The sequence below is a fragment of the Vulpes vulpes genome, chromosome 12 (assembly GCF_048418805.1).
Source record: "Vulpes vulpes isolate BD-2025 chromosome 12, VulVul3, whole genome shotgun sequence".
In the NCBI taxonomy this organism is placed as follows: domain Eukaryota; kingdom Metazoa; phylum Chordata; class Mammalia; order Carnivora; family Canidae; genus Vulpes; species Vulpes vulpes.
The window spans coordinates 61,457,900-61,478,461 of record NC_132791.1 but is presented as its reverse complement, the minus strand read 5'-3'; the positions used below and the strand labels follow the sequence as shown (position 1 = coordinate 61,478,461).

Genomic DNA, 20,562 nt, shown 5'->3' with positions numbered 1-20,562 from the left:
CAATTCCTCATTGAGGAAGCCGGTCACGGTCTCATTTTTTTTTTTTTAATCTGTAGGTTTTTCTTTATAGTACCAAAGCTGTTATAAAAAATGTTTATTTCTTGGTGCGTTCACTCTATCATTTCAGAGGGTAATCTTTCAGCCAGAGTAAAGTGCTCCCCTTGTATTTATTGAATTTCCATTTGTTCCCCGTAAGAGGGGTTTTCTCTTCTCTTGTGTCAAACTTTAGAAGACAGGCAATGGGGGGAGATTTTTTTTTTTACTTCCCTCCATCCTTCTGTCACAAAGCAGCTTGATTTTACTGCAAATTTGGGGACTGCCAGTGCCAAGTCGCAGGAATACGTGTAATGCTTTTCCTTCAAATAAGAAATCAATAACATTAATTTATATATGAGGGTGAGGCACCGGTGTCTGCAATTTGCCAAGAGACAGAATTTTCTCATTAGTGTAAGATGGAATTTTTTTTTTTTTAATGAGCCCTGGCTTTCTGCTATCTCCTGGGCCCCATATCTGTCTCTCCAGCCACGATGTTCTGTGGAGGGACACTGTAGACATAAACTGGAAGGTGTTTATCACTCTGGGATACAGGCTCTAATTGGTTGCTGGGAATGATAAGGGGTGGTGGTGCAGATTTTATTACAAACTGTGTAGATGGAGCTGGGCACAAGTTTTTCGGGGCAATAACAATGTACCTCTTACTAAGCTGGGTTTTCTTTTGTTTTGAATAGGTCGAATATATTCTACCGAGCCTGTATAGATATCCCCAGGGGTACCGAGCTTCTGGTGTGGTACAATGACAGCTATACGTCTTTCTTTGGGATCCCCTTACAATGCATTGCCCAGGATGAAAACTGTAAGAATTTATTTTAGCTCTGCATTCACCTCTCAAAATACCTCTTTGAAAGCTAACGTTTTAAGAGTGTTGCTTGAGACTCCTGAAATATGATTCGCTCTGATGCGTGATGCAAATGTGCACGAGTCTGTTCCCTCGATTTCTTTTCCCCTCTGTTGTGCTTTGCTTTTTCACAGGGCATCTCGACTTACACAGGCCAGTCCTTTCTTCACCTGTTTACGATTTCAAAACCGTTGTCAGACTTCTAAATGATCGGTGGTAGCGATGTGAAGGCAGCTGGTATTTATCAAGCACCTACTATGTGTCTGGTTCTGTGCTTGCCGCCTTATGGGGTTACTAGAGCCGCACAAGGTACAGCTCCTGCTCTGAAGGGATGTATGGTCTCGCCAGAGGCACATTATATGCAAAAATGAAATAATGAGAAAACAGTGCTATGGAATTAGGAGTAAAAGCCCTCTGGTTAATTGGGTGTGCCTCCTCCTAAGTAGTCATCGGGATGAGAAACAGCAACACTCGTAGACCTATGACTGAGGAACTTGTCTAAGTTTCTTAGTCTAAAATAAACCATGTGACTTTCTTCTATCTTTATGACCGTGGCAATCACTATCTCTCAAAAAATCATCTGATGTCTAGGCAAATCCTAACTTGAAGTCATTTTTTGCTCAAAACTTTTATTTATGTTTTATCAGTTCTTTGGAAAATATTGTAAGGTGGTTTCCAGGATTTGGAACAGAATTAAGGCATTCTGCTGTGTTTCAGTGATGTCATTTTTGCCTTGGCACTCAACTGGCAACGGATAATTGCGATGAGCTAATAATTTGAGATTATGTAACAGGAAAAGACCCAGAGAGAACAAATCTGTTGAAGAAATTTCATTTTGAAAAAGAAGTTTTATTTTTCCTTTTCTGCTTACTTTCTCCCCTGCCCCCCGCCCCAAACTCCACTAAAAAATATTCATGTTACTACTGAGGAAAATTCTGATCAGACATTTCTTTTCCACATTGTCTTTATTTTCCTTGCAAAAAATTAGAATCCTCAAAAAACATGTTACTGTCAACTTTCCCTTTCTACTTTACCCTAACCCCAAACCAATCTCAAATCAAAAAATGAATCTTTGGACGTATAGTACATTCCTCTTGCTTCCCAAGTTTCAACTGGAAAGTTCTTTTCTGCAGTCATACTCATGTTTGAGGAAGTGTCTGTTTTCATAGGAGAAAATCTCAGTGTTGGACATGAGTGTGCGGTTGCCGTTAGAAGCAGATATGGACAGGACACCAGTACATGCTGTCTTCCCACAATGGCTCCACGCCCTTGTTCTACTAAAACTAGACCAAAGTCCCTATACAGAAGGACTCTACTACCCGACCCCCTGACCTGCTGAAATAGGCCTGTCTCCTGAATCTTTGATGTACCCTCACCTTCTGGAATGTAGAATCGACCCAACAGCATTTCTGAAATACTGTATAGTCCTCTGTTTCCTCCATTAACGAAACCCACTACAGACTCTGAAGACGTTGTTGTGGTATATGTGTCCAGAAATATCTGAGAATAAGCCTATCAAAGCCTAGAGTTCTGATGTACCTAGCACATAGTCCAAGGATTTATTCATTCATTGCTCACATATTTATTGAACACCTTCAGGGGGCCAGTGTCTTTGTAGGTGCTACATATACAGAGCCAAAAAAGCAGATGAGAATTTCGGCCCTTGTGGAGCTTATGTTCTAGTGGAGGGAGACATATTAATAAATAAAGAAAGAAAGGAGTAAATAAATGGTTTGTTAGGTGGTACGTTTTGTAGAGAGATGGAAGCAGAGAAGGGATGACGCATGCCAGGAGTTGGGAGTTGCAGTTTTTGAGAGTGATCAGGGTGGGCCCCACTGGGACCGTGGCCTTTGGGATGAGATTTGAGGAGGGGAAGGAGCAGCCACATTTCCACATTTGTTAGTTGGGAGAAGGGTGTTCCAGGTGACGTGATGAAAAGTGTAACGGCCCTATGATGGGATGTTCCTGGCCTGTTGGAAGAGTATCATGGAGTTTAGCATGGGTGTTTTGGAGTGAGTGAGGTGAGGAGAAGTTAGGTAGAGCACAAGCAAGGACAAGTTAGATGTCAGATAGGGCATGAGCAAGGACCTCGTGGGGCCCAGGAGGCCCCTGTCAGGAGCCTGGCTTTTCCTCTGTGTGGGCCACGCAAAGGGTGCTACAGCTGAATTTTGAGAAGAAGAGTGATATGTTCTGGCTGCCTTTGTAAGAGGATTACTCTGGCCACTGAGTGGAGACCAGACAGTAGGGGCTAAGGGTAGAGCAGAGAATCCAGTCCCAGGATCTTGCAGGAATCCAAGGGAGAGATAATGGTAGTTTGAGCCAGTATAGACATGGTGGAGGTGGTGAGAAGTGGTTGGATTCTGGATGCATTTCGAAAGTAAAGTCAACAGCATTTGCTGACACCTTGGGTGTTGAGTGAGAGAAAAAGGAATCAAGGATAACTCTAGATCTCTGGTCTGAGGAGCTGGAAGGATGGAATGGCCATTTACTGAGTTATGAGTCAGAAATGGAAACCACCGTGTAATGACTTCTTAGGGAATGCATTTCAAACCCTTGATGTGATCTCTGAGGTGGAAGTCATACATTTACACCATTGCTTCCACCTCATGATGTTGTTATATGGATGAGACAGATTTAAGGATTGGGCTGGAGGATTTTGGGGTCTTGTGTGCCATTCACAGCCACCTGACAATAGGTGTCTGAGAGCGTACCATCTGGTTTTTAGATTCAGTGCCGACGTGTCATCAAAAGGGTAGTTTCTGGAAGCACCAGATGCTTTGCTTTTCAATCCCTCTCTCTCCTAGAATCTGACTGTGTAAAGCACTCTTGAGGTTGCTTGTTAGAGTATTCCATTAACTCTCCCAGGGCATATGTTATATCATTTAGCACCTGAAACCCTTGGGAGAAAATTTGAAAATAGTTAGCAGCGTAAAGTATTGTGGAGCAGCTCTTTTGCATTGAGTTCCAAGCTCAAAGTGAGGGTGGAGGGAGAAGTTTAAAAAAAAATTAAGCCACTGACCAAAATGCTCCACAGTGACAATCCCCCCTTCCCCCTAAGGGTATTATAGGAATTTTATTTCCATTCCCGTCTCAAAGTCATATATCTGTCATGTGATTGGCCACCCAAGGAACCAGCAGAATGCTTCATCAGATAGCGTACGGGAGATATATGACTTGAACTCTAAGATGGATTCTCATTCCACATGATTCACTGAGAGAGCTGGAAATGTTTTATAATGAGGGTCCCTTATTCTGTGCAGAGAAAATACTCTGTGTGATTTAAAAGCACAAATGTGTGAAAGGGTAGGGCAGATAATTTAACAGGTCCCTTCCATAGCCCTGAGTAATTTAAATCTTCTCAACCAGATTAGCAATTCCGAGAAAATTTTTATCCCACTGAACTGGCTACAAAATAAATGAGGTACCTTAAAAAAGAAGCTTCTTGATACCAGAGACGTATTTGACAAAAATGCTTCCACAGAGCCCGCTCATAGTGCTACACATGCACCAATTAATAATAAATGCCCACTGGATGTATGTCAAGAATCTCATCCTATGATTTGGAGGAATTAAACATTTCAGCCTGGTTTTCCTTTTGCTGATGACACGGATATGTGGCCCAAGACAACATTCAAGGGAAATACGATTTCATTGAGCGAATAACACTAATTAAGCGCTTGCATTTATTAAAATCTCATTTTTCTCCCATTGTTCTTTCAACGGCGAAAGCACACATTTCCTCCTGAGCGTGTGTGGTAGGTCGAGGCTTGAGTGACCATCCCCCCTCCGGCGGCGCCCCTCGAGTGGTGGGCACACTCCGGGGCCCAGACAAGCCACTGAAAGCCGCCGAGCCTCAAGGCGAAGGCTGCCTTTCACACAGGCATTTGGGCTCTGGAAGCAATTCCTCTGTTATTTTCTTTTTTAAGAAACTGGGCTTACAAATGTAATAGAGCCCCAGGGAGAGAGCTGCTCCATCCACCGTGGGCCTTTCAGGAGATCCCGGAGGAAAGCCGGTGTCGACAGATTGCATCCGTGAGGAGGAATGAGGCTCCCCGAAGCTTCCAGTGGGGGATTAGCTCCTGCGGAGTGTAAAGAGCATCGTGTGTTCATATTCCTTTCAGAGGAAATTAAAAAGAAAAAAAACGGGGAATAAATGTTCAACAAGTCTTCCTGCGGCTCTCTCTGTCTTGGCATGTGACGCTGAGGTAGGCAGAATGTGGAACTCAGTGGCCCCATGGCAGTTCCCACACTGACGTAACCTCTGCCTCTTCCTCTTGATCCTCCAGAGCAGAGAACAAAAAGGGGCACTTCTGCATAGAGCCCCTCACCCTTGCTCCCTACCAACAGGGAGGAGCTAAAAGAGCTAGGCCCAGGCTCACGCCCTACCTCCAGGAAGGAGAGGCTTGCAGTAGAGCTGGGTCCAGCAGGACCGGCTGTGCGCTGAGCCCTGTTACAAGCCATAGAAACTCAGGCCCTGTCCTCACATCTAGAAGAAGGCACACAAGCATGCAGCTGCAAACCACACACAACACAGGAGCCAGGTGACATGACCATGGCAGTGAGCCTGAGACAGGGGGATTGGGCCAAGTACTAATGCAGTTGAGGGGAGTAAAGGTTCCAGGCCCCGTGTGTACCGTAGGAAGCTGGAATTGGACTCCTCACATAAGACCAGGCACCGGAAGTTACTGTTCTGTCACTGACAGTGGACTAGAAAAATACTACCTGGTCAGTAAGCCAAGGAACTGCCTATCTCAGGCCACTGGGCACAACCAAGTGCCGCTCTCTAAAAATAAGCCCCGGCCTCTGGGATGTTGTGGAGCTTGATTTCGTACTACCTGCCAGGTTTAGAAGCCTTGAGCCAACAAACAAAGATTGATTCAGAACCACAGAAACCTGTAGAGTGCTAGCAGGAGCAAAGAGAAGTCACCCCATAGGGATCCTCTGTATCAGCATAGGACTCCCAACAGCAGGCACTGCCCACTGAAAATGCACCCATAGCAAGAAATGACAGAAAACATAGGGAAATCCACTATCATGAAAGATCTGATCTCTTCGGGTGCTTTGGGATGCTGGGGCGTGCCACCTAGATCACAACCATGTTGTCAGCTTGATGCACTCATTCTCCCAGTTTGTGGGAGAAGAAGGGGTTACCAGCTTTCAGATCAGTTTGTCCCCAGGAGTTACCTTCTGCCTAAGAAAGCCACTTTGCCCTTGTTTGTGCTCCTCTTCTGCAAAGCCCGTGTCCAGTGACTGGTTGGTGTGGGGGCTGCCAAAGACTGCTGATCTTGTCCCAGAGCAGGACAGCAGTGAAGGATCTCCCCGAGCTCTGGAGCTGCCAGTCTCCTCCATGGACATGGTCCTCCTGTGTCACTCTCCACGAAATGTTAATCCCAGGAGCACTCCTCAGTAAATCTCCTGCACACAAGACTGCAAATCTCCATTTCAGAGTCTTGTCCCAGGGGACCTAGATTTGCATTTCCAATCCAGATCTCTCTACTGAGCCCCATTCTCCTATCCAGTTGTCTGCTCCACCTCTGCCTTTGGCATCTTCCCAGAGTGTCCGACTCAGCATGTACAGCTGAAACCATTCTGCCTCTCTCCCAGTTTAGTAGCTCACCCCCATTCATCCAGTTGTTCTTTCTAGAAACCCTGACCCTCTCTCTAAATCACCTTTCTATCCAGGTACAAAGCCCTGTTGATTGTGTATTCTTAGGTACACTTCTCTTTACTTCTTCTGCCACCCCTTGGTCAACATGAGCATCAGCTTAAGCACGGATCACTGCCGTAGTCTCCTCCTGCATGTCACATTTTCCTTGGTGGCATCACAGCAGCCAAACTGAAATCTTCATTTGCTTATTGTATTGTTTCAGGTCATTTGCATGTTTTGTTAATAGGTAATTTGGTTCCATAGATCAAAATCTAGAAGATACTGTGGTCATATAATTCTGCTGAGAAGTCAGTTGATAGATTCCCAGGTTTCCTTCTAGACTTTTTTTTTTTTTTTTGCCTACTCTATTCGAGCATGTTCTCCCCCTCTTTCTCTGGCTCTCACTCTGCCCCTCTCCCCTTTCTGCAGACAGCAGCATACTGTATACATTGCTCTGCACCTCACTTTTTCATTTAGCAGTATATAATGATGATGTGTTTAAAGCATAAATCTCATAACCTCACACCCTAACTTAAATCCCTTTTTTTGGTTTGTCTTACTCTTATAAAGAATCCCCAGTTCTTTAATATGATAGCCCATGGGCTGTATAGAGTCTCCAGAAAGTATTTTGTATAGCTCACATAGTGTTAATACAGAATTAGAGCCCGGGCATCATTGGATCTGGCCCCGTTTAGTTTGTTATGGACCCTACATCCTCTGTCAAACTCTGTCCCAACTTGGCATCCACACACAACCTATGGCAGAGCTGCCCACGTTTCATCTTCTTGTATTGCCTTTTTCCCCCTTCCCACCTGTCTGACTACCTGTGTGCCCTACAGGACTCACATTCAGGATCACTGCCTTAGGACATCTGCCCCTCACCCCCTAACTGTAGCCATCCCGCATCTATGCTTGCTGGGCACCACTTCGTCTCTCTCATAGCACGTATCACACTTGTAGCAACTGTGTATTGTAAAGAATGGAATTTTAGATGTGATGAAAAAAGCCAAGTAAATACTTACTCTTAAGAACATTTGTTTGCTATCTATCTCACTAGAGTGTAAGTGGCATGAGGACAGGGGCTGGGGTTTGCTTGTTCCCACCCTCCCCACTCCCAACCCACCCCCAAACTCACAGTACCAGTGGTGTCAGGCATGGAGTAGACATGCTTCCTAAGTATTTGTGGACTGAACAAATGGGACCGAAGGTTCTTTTATGGCTTTTGCATTTGCCGCTCTCACTGTTTTAATTTTCCAGGATTTGATGAGTCCATGGCTTTGAGAATTTGCCCTTTACCCCTTCATCTTTGTCTGGTGGATGGAAGAGGTTTTACCAGCTCCTGTGTCTTCATGTAGAAACCACTTCATCTTCTAGGTCACATCAGTCATCTTTGGGCCTTTTGCAGTTGTCTGGATGGGCTGTCCCCTTTCTGATCATTTGCTGTGTTTTGTTAATACTTTCGATTATTATAGCCAGTGAGGCTATTTAGGAAGAACAGTGTTCTGGGTCGAATAAGTCCTGCTTTAAAAAGCTATACTTTGTACATCTTTAGAGTCCTGTGGAAGTGCACAGGAGCTCTGCAGGGCAGCATAGAAATCAATTATGGTCGCTTTTGTGATACTTCTTTCTTCCTATCCTTAACTTTTTCTTCTCTCTCCATTGCCTGCTCATTTAACTTAGTGGGATTGAATTGAGTCATACTTATAGTAATGGAGCATACCAAAAGTAGAGTGTCATTGTTGCTACTTATGTGTTGAAAGCATATTACCTTTGCTCTGAGGTATCCCAGAGAGAAGGAAATAATGAGACAGGGCATAATTTTATTCCAACTGTCTGCACTGTTATTGCCTAATATTATTACTACCCCAGATCCCATATATCCCAGATTATTTTACAAACTGGTATAAATTTTTCTTTATTACCATGTTGACATTGAGCATTAAAGTTAAATTCGTTTGCCCACCAATTCTCATGATTCATATAAAGGTGACGGGACCTTAAACAGTTTTTGAAAATTAATGTATTAGGTTATTTTTCAGGAGAAGTGAGAAGTCAGAATTTATCATCTATACTTAAAGTCTCCTTTGCGTTAATTTCCCCCAAAGGTGTTATAGTCCTCTTCCCACAGTGAAGCTTCTGGCTGGTGCTCCTGCTCTCAGACATGTTGATGACATCTCCTTTCGATGATCTTTTCACTATGTCTTTCCATTGGTCTGGGATTTCACACCCCACAAGAGCCTAGCATTGCCTGAAAATGTGTGGGTTTCCCTGTGCTTTGTTTCTTCTGGATTAGTTCTAAACAGGCTACACAAAACGGATTCTGCCCTGATCCGTGACAATGCTGCTGTTATTTCTCACTAAAAAAGTGCTAAACCATGGTAAAACATTCCTCTTAATCTTTTGATTCTTATTTAAAAAGAGTAGCATTCTGTGTGCAATGATTTTTTTTTGGAAGCCTAGAATGTGCCAACAGATTTCATATGGATTATATATTGTTGCCTCAGAAGTCGAAATTCCGTGTAAATATTTGTGTATAAAATAAAGATATGCACATAAATGTGTATAGGTATATATATGTATATATCGCATATATATGCTATATATGTTTATACCCATAAGATATGGTATTAGCTATAAGATTTTCCTTTTATTTTTGAAGTACAGCTGGTAAGCAGTGATGAGATAGGAATATGGCCAGAGAAAAAAATGCCTTGGAAGTTAAAAGGCTAAAGCTTCTAGCTCAGCTGTGTCCTTGACCACATGTGTACCCTGGGCAAGTTCCAGTATTGGACCTTCTGGGACTTCAGATTTTTTTATTTGTAGTAAGAGAGGATTGACTTAGATCAGTGATTCTGGAACCTGATTGTCCATGAGAGGCATTTGGGGGAGCTTCTAAGAGTGCAGATGTCCAGGTCCTATCAAGAGATTCTGATTCCCTGTGAGTATAATGTATGTTCAACTCTTCCCAGGTGTGCGAGACTCTTGCTTTCTTTTCCCATCCTAAGACAGGATGGGCCATGCTGACAGAGCCCTGTAGACAGAGCTGTTCCTTTTGGTAGATTTGTGTAATAGCTGTGGTTATGCAGAACACTCTCTGGGTTGGAGTCGCTAATGGCAACACACCATTCCCTCTGTGTCTCCACCACTCATGGCATCTCCCTGTCCACTCAAGCACAGAGCCTCCTGGTGGTCATGGTCCAATACCATTTGCTCTTTGTAGTTGAGCTTGCAGGCTGCATAGGCATCTCAGCGGTGGTCCGTGGCAGGGAAGGATGAGAGCCCCCAGGTCATTTGTGTCCTTCTGTGTGAACTTGAACCAGTGGCCAAGGGCCATCATTTACTTCTCATCACCAGTCTTTTTTCCCATCAACTTCTTCAAATTTGGGGGTCTCTAATTTTCTTCTCTTGCCTGCTCTATGACTGTTAGTCCTTCTGACCCCTGAAATAACCAATAAATACATTTTATTGACACAGTAGTTACTAAAACAAGAATGGTAGTTTTAAATCATACTAAGTTCTGATCACTTCTACAGCTGTGGGTTGACCAGTGAGTGCATGAGATAGATTGTTAACACTATAATGACTTTAAAAACGAAAACTATTTCACATATATTAGGTTCCCTTCCTTGGAAATGTTTCTTACTTCTAGTTCTTTCCCCACCATTGCAGTTAACATATCTGCCTTCATTCTAGACTCTTCTCTATAATAAGAGTGATGGCTGCCTTGTTGATAGGAGGCCCTGTGACAGATACTTTCATTTGCTCATTTATGTGTTATCACAGGGGATTTACAGATGAAGCCAGTGCTCCTAGGACTCAACATTTATGGAGTGGTAGCCATGGCATTTCTACTTACTATCTATGCATTGACTCACTCAATTCTTAGGGTGACCGTTTTACAATTCACCAAGGACAAAATTGTAGATTTCAACTTCTGTACTTGCCAGCAGTCCCCAAGCCCATATAAACAGTAGAATTAAGACAGAGGCTATGTCAACCACTTAGCCATGCTGCTGTTACTTTGGAGATCGTTACTCCCACTGTCCTCACTTTACAGATGGAGAAACTGAGGCACCGAGCTATATATATATATATTTTTATGATTTGCCTAGGATCACCAAGCTAATGAAAGGTAGAATCAGGATTTGAACCTTGGTCTTCCTGATTCCAAAACCCAAGTTGCCAGCACCATATACTCTTTTGCCCCTCACAAAGGGGCTGCACCCCACCTGTAAATCACACCTGACTCAGACCTACCCTCCACACATTTCTCTTGCCATTTTCTTGCTTTTTTTCCCCTTGCTGTTTCTGTACAGAGACACTCTGTGTCTACATCCTAGGTCTGACATCCTTTCTTTACTTATTTGGACTTTAAGGAGCCTCTGAGGCCTGCCCCCTCTTACACTCCTTATTTCCACAGTGTTGAGAACCCATGCCCTGCTTGGCCAGCCTGTCTCCATCACCATCCTACCAAGAAGGTGCCAGACTTCCATCTCTAGGTGTCTTTCACATTGTTCCCTTCATCTTTTAGACAGTTTTTCTGGAATTTCCTGGGCTGGCAAGGTCCTGTGGAGGGCCTGAAACCCTGAGAGCTTGGATCTCTGCCTTCTCAGCATTGCTCAGGGTTAGCCTCTGTGGCTAGCCACCCATTCTCTCCTGTTCTTTTGCGAATTTTCCCTTCTGAGCTCCCTCTAAACTTAGGGCATAGTGTGGAGCCTCGTTATGGAGTCCTTATAAGTGGGGTTCAGCTCGTAAGTGAACTCTGGGAGGCAAAGACAATGTGTGAACGATCCTGAGCATATAGTATTTGCTAAATAAACAGGCGTTGAGTGAGAGTAATTTATGGCTGTCGTGCTTTCCCTCTCAAGTCAAATAGGCTATTACTATGTTAATTTGGAGTCCAGAAAAAATTTTTAAACCTTGTTGATATATGGGATTTCTTAAGTGTGTGTTGTTGTGTTTATTTTAAAAGCTAACAAAACTGATCTTCTAATACTATTACTGTTCTCCCAGTAAATGTCCCGTCAACGGTCATGGAAGCCATGTGCAGACAGGATGCCCTGCAGCCTTTCAGCAAGAGCAACAAACTGTCCCCAGCAGCCCAGCAGCGCTCTGTGGTTTTCCCGCAGACCCCCTGCAGCAGGAACTTCTCTCTCCTGGATAAGTCGGGGCCTATGGAATCGGGATTTAACCAGATCAACGTGAAAAACCAGCGAGTCCTTGCGAGCCCGACTTCCACAAGCCAGCTCCACTCGGAGTTCAGTGACTGGCATCTCTGGAAATGCGGGCAGTGCTTTAAGACTTTCACGCAGCGGATCCTCTTACAGATGCACGTGTGCACCCAGAACCCCGACAGGTAACCCCGACTCTCCCTGCTCCCCACGTGTCTGCTTAGTGAGACCCACTGCTTGCCTTCCACCAGGCTCTGGGTACCTCCTCCAGCCACACCTCTCCTCAGGGCAGTGGGGGAGGAGTGGAGGCCCTATGATGGGAGGTGTGTGCGTCCTGGAAGGACAGAGATTAATGGTGGGGCCACTGCTCCACTTTATCGTTGAGACAGGCTATGGGAACGGGAATGACAGTGGTTGCAAGGAGGACTCTGCTCTTGCCTTCCAGGTGGTTCTGTCCAGGTCCAAAGGAGAGCAAAGTAGACAACACATTTCTGAATATCATAGATGGAAAAATGAGGTCAGGATAATCAGAATCCTCTCTGTCTTCCTAAGATAATATAGCTGGCTGCTCTGCTTGCTGTCACGGGCATTTCAGGGTTCACCTCCAGTGTGCCGTGGGTATGAACTTAATTAAGTACTAAGAGGTAATGAATTGGAATTTTTTGCTTAGTACTATTTTTCTTCAGAGCATGCAAAGCCATAAATCCTGCAAAGCTGTCAAAAGGAAATACCTACTCTGCTAGTGATGTGGAGGAAAACAGATGCCACTTATTCAATAAACTAATATCCACACAGAAGAAAAATGTTGACTAGATACCTCAGAGTCAAAGTTGGTTTGAAAGTTTGTCAATAAAGAATTTTATGGCCATGAACTGAGGATGAAATTTAGCTGAACAAGTGAATTAAAATTTCAGGTACTCTGACGAGTGGCACAGTAGATATAATGGAACTATTATTTATGAATCAAAACTGGTTTATTCGACAGTCTTGATAGCTGGGAGCGCAAAAGACAAAAATCAAAATAATTCAATAAGAAAGGATTGTGTTTTCTCTTTCATGTCCTATGAAGATTTGATTAAACCCAAAATATCTAAGAATAGCCTTGAAAACGCACTTTGAATGGAAAAGTGGAAGAGGATTTTCGGAAGGAAGATAGGACACTTAGGAAAAAAAAGTCTTCTGAATTATTTTCTTAATTTGGCTACTGATTAACTTAAGCCACTCAAGCTCTCTTTGCCTTATATTGTACACCTAGCCGTCTGCTCCCAGCCATGCAGAAAACCCAGCCAGGGATACAGAGTGGAGGTGTGCTGGAGAGGGGGTGGAAGTCATCTAAAATAATAAAAAGAGGGCAGCCCAGGTGGCTCAGCAGTTTAGCGCTGCCTTCAGCCCGGGGCATGATCCTAGAGACCTGGGATCGGGTCCCAGGTCTGGCTCCCTGCGGGGAGCCTGCTTCTCCCTCTGCCTGTGTCTCTGCTTCTCTCTGTGTGTGGCTCTCATGAATAAATAAATAAAATCTTTTTTAAAAAAATAATAAAAAGAATCCCTTTTAGTGTACATGTACACATATATATGTGCATATGTTTTTATTTGTGCCTTTCTAGAAACCACTTGCTTAGCATCAAGCATTGTTGTAATTAATTAGTGTTGAAATGGTTGCATTAGGGCTGTTATGGCATGTGGGTCTTTACAATCTTTTATTTTCCATAGGAAAAGTGAAAAGTAAAAGTAAAGTCTGGTGAAAATATCATACCTCCAAACATCATAGTACTTTTGGGTTTAGAGGTGATACAAAAGTTTCTAAAATGTTTTCCTCACTCTGAAGGAGTTTTCTTAGAAAATTCCTCTCTCTTGCAAGTATACATAGGGCTTCAAGATCTATCTATTCAAAGTTTACAATGAATTTTAGTAGTTTAAGTATAAAAGATATATTAAATTGTATTATCAAATTGCTTTCTAAATTGAGTGCATTCAGATGTATGGATCTGTTATTTGCATGGGTGCACTGTTTTCATAGTAATTGAACATGCGAAGTAAAATGACATGATGGTTGGGAGTTTCTGGATACTGGAACGCAAAGCTTAGCTTTGAGTATGATATGACTTCATGCTGAGTATCACATAAAGCAATGAGAATATGTTACGGTAAATTGATACTAAGACTATTTTGTCTGACCCAGGTACACTTAGAAAACCATATGTGTGTTATGGTTTGATTCCCTACAAAGTCTGTCCCGTAAAATAATAGTGTCATAATTTGCAAAACATCTATGTAGACCGTCAAAAAAAATGTCTGACAAATGGACAAAATGTACATATACAAAATACATTCCTATGAGAGACTGTTGGGTCGATGCTGATTCCAAGCTAATTTAGAACTATTGGCAAAAATCCCAGTGGTATGAGATTTCCGTCCTGTGTTAGGCTCTGATGGGTTTATTTGACTCAGATGCTCAGGTGTGGTGTGGCCAACCTTCCCAGATAAGGTAGAGTGATGGGTGCTGGTTACCTAGGTAGCTAGCCAGAATGGGATCAGATTACTCAAGAGGTGGGTTCCTTCTCCCTTCCCTGTGCTTTGTTGGTGACCTCTTGAGAGGTGATCACCAGCTTTCATGCATCAGTTCAGTTTACCATTTATGACTTCAAAAAAATTAGACTCTTTACAGGGAAAGTAATAAAGTACAATGTTTCTGAGTAATGAGGAGGAGATGCTTGAAATACCCCCATCATATTCCAGATTGATTATTGGAGGCAAGGGGCAAATAGTGGAAGATACCCACTCACTCTGATGCACTTGTTTCTCTCTAGATACCTAATATGCTGTTAGACTCTAGGACTGGAATAGGTCTTTTCTCTTGTAGAACCTGGAGTGCTGTCTTTGTGCCAGCAAGTTTGGAAAGTAAAAGATACTTTCCATAATACTTAACCACATAAGTGACTTGCTAAATAGGAGAAATGTATAGAACTATATTGGAGCATCAAATTTCTCTCTGATGGTCAGGAAACTTGAAGCCTCTTATTATCCACATGGAGAATTACAACTGCCGAATGTACATATTTTCTTTAGTTATTGACTTCATAAATCAGCTGGCTTTTCGTCTTTGGCAGTTTGCACCCATTCAGCCCTATACCAAGCTTAGAACCCGCCAGTCTGACACCATTTCCCCTCTATTTGCAAGACTCAAACACTTTTATTTTGATAGGAAAACCTTGCTAGAACCAGAGGCAAAAAAGAGAGACACCGAAGACAAAGTCAGAAGGTAAACAGGTTAGAGTTTCAAACAGATCCAAATTTGAAACAGGCCTCTGAATCCGAGGTCCAAAAGATTTTTCACTCAACGGATGGAGTATTTGGCCATGAAACCCAAGACATTTGAACCTTCATCAAAGAGACTATATTCGTGAGCTTTTCCATGTGAGAGACCATCAAAAGGTCTCTGCTTTGATATAAAAGAAAAGGATCTGGGGACACCTAGGGTTGCCAGCATTACCATTTTTCATTACTACATTATTTATACTCAATGCAGAAAGAAATTCCAGTTGACCTGGCCAGGTAAAAATTAGCACTAAAGGTAAAAGCACATCCATGAGGGTCCAGAATTATTGTTTCTTATTTTGTTCTGTTAATATTAAACAAACCCATAGTTCTCTTCTTCCTTTTTCCCAAGCTACTGACTTTTTCTCTTCCTGAGTAAATTCAAAGGGAAGAAGATGTTAGGATCTAGATCCACCAAGATTTTTCTTTAGGGACCTCATAAACATGTGGGGTTTTGTGTTAGCTTATGACCTGGGCTAGGACAGCTTAAACCCCTTTTGCTTGAACCAGGAGTTAGAAATCCCTTTTCTCTTCTCTTCTGTTTTTCTGCTGCAGAAACTTTCAACCATCCCACTGGGGGGGCTCCAGAAAGGGGTAAGCAAAGCCTTCACTCTTGGTGGATTATTTTCTTGGATGAACATGTGTTCTTTTTATTTTCTGCAGAAAGTGTCTTTATAATGCTTATCTTTATGTTGTGTCCTTTTCTTTTCTTCTGTTTGATTTTTGCGTGGCACATGTTTGCCTGTTAGCCTCCTGGGTACCTGGTCAGCTGCTCATGTTTGTGTTGTTTTAAGTATCATTGTTTGTGATCGGATATGGTGGCATCAGGGGACAAGGTGACCCTGGAAGGTGCCGTTTGGTGGGAGGAGCCTGGAGATAATCCATCCCGTAATAGTTTCTTTGCAATGTGTCAGTGTTCTTGTGTTTCACCATCCTCATCCACCATCACCCCCCAACGCCCCCTGCCACCTCCCTCCCACCCCACCCGCGAGTGTGAAACTTCTCTTCTTTCTAGGGCTCCATGTTCTCCAGGTCCTTTGGCTCTGCGCTTTTGCCACTTTCCTGAAATCTTTCCTCCTTCCATAGAGCTGCATTCTTTTCTCACTCCACCCAGCCCCGGCCGTGACCTAAGTAGAGCTCCCTTTGAAGTCTTGGAAGGTTTGCACGTGGGAAGACTTGACGCGGGGCAAGGAGAGAACGTGGACCCCACCGATCAACTTTTGTCCCGGAGGCTTTCGTTGCCATGAAAGAAAAATCAAAGGATTAATATTTTAAACCAAAGCACACTTAATTTTGTTAAATGTTTCATCCTTTTTCTCTATGTACACCAAACCAATTACAGACTCAAAGTAAATGAATTGCACATTGCGCCGGCGAGTAATCTTTGGCAGCGCTACTTACTGCCAGTTACAGAGTGCCAGGGGGTGTACGAAACTGTCTCGCCTCTCTCTCTGCTTAAAAATGTACCAACAGCAATAGATGTTAACTGACTCGACCTAGGCCTTTGTCTGTTTTTCAGTTGTTTTTGTTTTTTGTTTTTTTTTTACTGAGTACGGGGCACCTTCTCATTTTTCATGAAGCCTTGACATATCTGTGTTGGAACTAGTCACATACAGGCTAGGTACATTTTTTTTTTTTGAGGCTAGGTACATTTAAAGCAAAATTAAGTAAAATAGCACATCCCTTTCTCAGCCACCCTAATAACCACATTTCAAGAGCTAAACATGAGCTGTGTGGCTCCTGGCTTCCTTATTGGATAGGATGGATAAAGAACGTCTCCAGCATCGACAACAGTGCTATAGATGCCTCGAGTAGTAAAAGAGCAAGAAGTTTCTCTGGTTTGGAGATGTCCCCTGGTGAGGAATGCTGGTTGCGTTTGTTTGGCAAATAATGGAAATGTGGTCTGTATGCGGTGACTTGGGAGAATCAGAGTGCTCTAGAAAGGAGGTTCCAATTTAGCTGGGCATCTGGAAAGAGAGGATCTAAGCACAGAGCCTGCTGATGTCAACTCTTCCGAGCTTCTGCTGGTAGGACACATCGGAGGGAAGGGAGGAAGAACTTTGGAGTGGAAACTGTATCTACAAGTTTAGTAAAGTAAGCCTTACCTTTTGGCCAGACCCTGACAAGTGAATGAGAATGTTAGTCATCAGAATACAAAGCCTAGATGGCAACAAATTCCATGCCTTCAAAGCCCTTAACTCCTTTGGCCACTTGTTCTAAGGAAGATTCCATAGTGGTGATAAGTGTTTTCTAAGCCCTACCCTCGGGCTTGGAGATTTCCTTTTGCCTTGAATGTATGCCTTTGTCCTTAGGTGAAACCCAATAATGCAGTCGGTGTTAACATTCCTTTTGGATCATTTCCTTTTATTCATTTTTTAGGAAATAGTGAAAATCCAGGGAAAGAAGGACTCTTGACCACTTGCTGTATAACTTCTGTACTTTCTCAAGGCTGACTTTCTATAAATTTCTAGGCTGAGAGACAAACTGTTATTATAGTGGCAGCTGGAGTACACACTTCAGTTTAGAATTCTTCATAAAGTCAGCTTCTGCAAAGATGAATGTAACCATGTGGTGTAAAATCTTATCCTTCGAGGTACCTAAGAATGAAAGAATATCAGTTTGTTTCTTGAGAGCAGTTAAAGTAAGGTTTGGGTCTACATTTTGGTGCCAAATTTTCTTGTTGCCTTGATTCTCAACTGTATACTAAGTAAGTTTAAGTCGTTCATGTTCTAAGTAGCATGCACACACACACACACACACACACACACACACACACACACACCATAAAAGACTCTGTGTCCAGGGAACTGGCTGGTACACAAAATAGAAGATGGAGGTCAGATTGTTGTTGCTGTGTCTCATGGGGCTGCATCTTGGACAGATCCTCCAGCATTGATTATCTGGAAGCAGGAACAGAGCATGATGGGATGCCAGAGAACAGCTAGTTCAGTCTATCCCTCTTAGAGAAGTAAGACAATAATCAGAAAGTCAAGTTGATTTGTCCAAGTCCCACAGCCACCTAATGCTAGTGGCTGAAGCAAGACTCTTCTTTGCTATCTTCCCTTTAGTCTAGACCCTTCCATTCAGTCAAGCTAAATTCCACCAAGTTTTTAAACCTGTGCCTTAGGTCACTGGATACCTAGCAAAGGGGATGTGTGAGGATCCTATTTGCCTTTCCTCAGAATTACCTGGATATGAGAGTTCAAGATAAGCCTCTCTCTATTTCTGCTCTTCTGTGTGCAAATCTTTGCCACCGAGACTATGAACATCAAAAGAATGGATTGACTTCTGACTGTAGAAAATAAATCACCCCAACTTTTGACAGCAGAGTTAGAAAAAAAGAAAAGATTAATTGGCTTTATTTAGTGGCTTATTGTTTATTGTGATAGCTATTAAAAATAGATAACCAGAGGCTAATAACTTTTAATGGTCCCTTCACCATTAGAAAAATCAATTGTCAGGGAATATAGCATATATTAATAAATTATTTTGTTTATTATCTTCCATAACATTTTACAAAGCTCACTCCTGAGAGGATTTGTTCTTGAGGAACACTAAGGTTAACGGTTACTACAAAAAAACAGACTTGGCAGGAGGACATTTGCATTTACGTACAATTTTAATGGCTTTCAAGGCATTATTTAATCATTGCAATCACATGCACGTGTAATTTATCAAGATTGATAAACTCCTTACCAAGGACGCTTATATATATTTTTTGAAACTTGTTTGAGAGCAGTTAAATAGATTTCTAAATGTAAGTAATTAAAATTGTATAGTATTGAGTTATTGACCAATCCTGGACTATTAATCAAGCTAAAAAATTCTACAATCAGAGCTCAGTGTGCTGAAGCCTAGTAAAATAATAGTATTTGTGTTCAGTGAGGCAAGTAGCCACAATTAAGCACTTCGCTTGACAAATGAGAGGGTACACTTTATTTTGCACTTAATTGAATCGTTGTACAGGCTCGCTCACCATTGTCTTCTAGCCCTTCGTTTTGGTTTCTGGTCTTTGGTGCTTATGCATTTGCGGGAGGCAGAGCAATTAAGTCTCCCTCTGCCATTGGCTTTCTCAGCGCAGTCAGAAACGTCCAGGCCACAAACCAAGGGCTTTGTGAGCACTGTTCATTTCCTCGTGACACATTATTAATTTTCTTAACAAAAATTTTGATAAGCAAATTAGAGCGCTGTCAAAAAATGATGTGAAGTAGCTTCTAATGGGGGGAAAACTCCAGGTTTTCTATCACTCACCGGATTCTGCTTAAGTCAGCAGCAGAACTTCGGTGGAGAAGAACAGAATTTTAATCTATTTTATGAAAACCCCAAATTGATTTCCTTCTCATGAGCTGGAAAGAATGTTCTCTGATAATCTTGCTAATTATCAGGTATTTGTCACAACTTCCTTCCATTTGCTCTCACATCACCATCATCCCTTCTGTGAACATAGTGACATCCCGTCATTTCTGTGCTGCTATAAATCATTGCTTGCCACCAAATTAAACTGGGGAGCTGAAGTTTAAGGAAAAAGACCCAGTGGATAGATGTGTGTGTGTGTGTGATTGTGTGTGTGTTTGAAGAGTAAGCGCAGGTCAGGATTGCTTTTATAAAGAGACAGATCTGGGTACTCACCTGTGTCAGTCCACACACTCTCAGATGACCCCCAGTTGAGGTCATGCTTGCAGACCCCAAGGCAAGTGAGCATACCTTAAAACCCGCATGCCGCTTGCTGACTTCTCTGCACAGTTTGCCTCAAGGTAACGTCCACACCCCCTACAGTGACCTTGGCCTTAAGAACTCGTTTCCAACTTGTTACCAATGAGGACCATTTATCCTCAGTTTTCTGAACTGGCAGAGATAGTAACAGATGCTTTTTCCGTACCCAGGAGGATTAGCATGAAGGTGAAAGTGGGTAATTGATGAAGCGCTTTGAAAAGTTTAAAGTGCCACGGAATCAGGAGCAATAGTTATGTATCTCCTCTTGTAACCTTCTGCTTAGCCAGGGCTCCCAGAAGCCTGCTAACATCTGCCTCGGGTGGGGGTAAAACCAGGAAAGTAAGGGTTCTTGAAATGGCAGGGTTAATACCAGAAAGGAATACTCGTCTGGGAACTAATGTGCCTCGGAAGCTCTGTGAATTGTGTTCCCGTGGCAACAAGCACAGGGTCCTCGGGTACCCAACAGCCAGAGCCTGAGATGCTGTTTGCAAAACTGAGAAAGTATCACCAGAAAGTTCTGGCCCTTGCCTCGTGGTGCTGATTTGCCCTGACGGACACAGGCCAGGAATGACCAGGCAGTCTCTTTATTTGTTTCAGACCTTATCAGTGCGGTCACTGCTCCCAGTCGTTTTCACAACCATCTGAGCTGCGGAACCACGTGGTCACTCACTCCAGTGATCGGCCTTTCAAGTGTGGCTACTGTGGTCGCGCCTTCGCCGGGGCCACCACCCTCAACAACCACATCCGAACCCACACTGGAGAAAAACCCTTCAAGTAAGTAGAGCCTGACCCCGGAATCTCGTTTCCTCTCAGCCTTTTCT

The 20,562-nt window shown here is 43.0% G+C and overlaps 1 protein-coding gene across 1 annotated transcript in view; it reads left to right on the top strand.

Moving 5' to 3' along the window:
• Positions 1-20,562, top strand: part of PRDM6 (PR/SET domain 6) — a 102,561-nt gene that overhangs the window by 71,092 nt on the left and 10,907 nt on the right. The window contains exons 5-7 of the mRNA XM_072728673.1: positions 729-853; positions 11,556-11,898; positions 20,339-20,515. Coding sequence (XP_072584774.1) covers positions 729-853; positions 11,556-11,898; positions 20,339-20,515 — 645 coding nt within the window. The remainder of the gene's footprint in view (positions 1-728; positions 854-11,555; positions 11,899-20,338; positions 20,516-20,562) is intronic.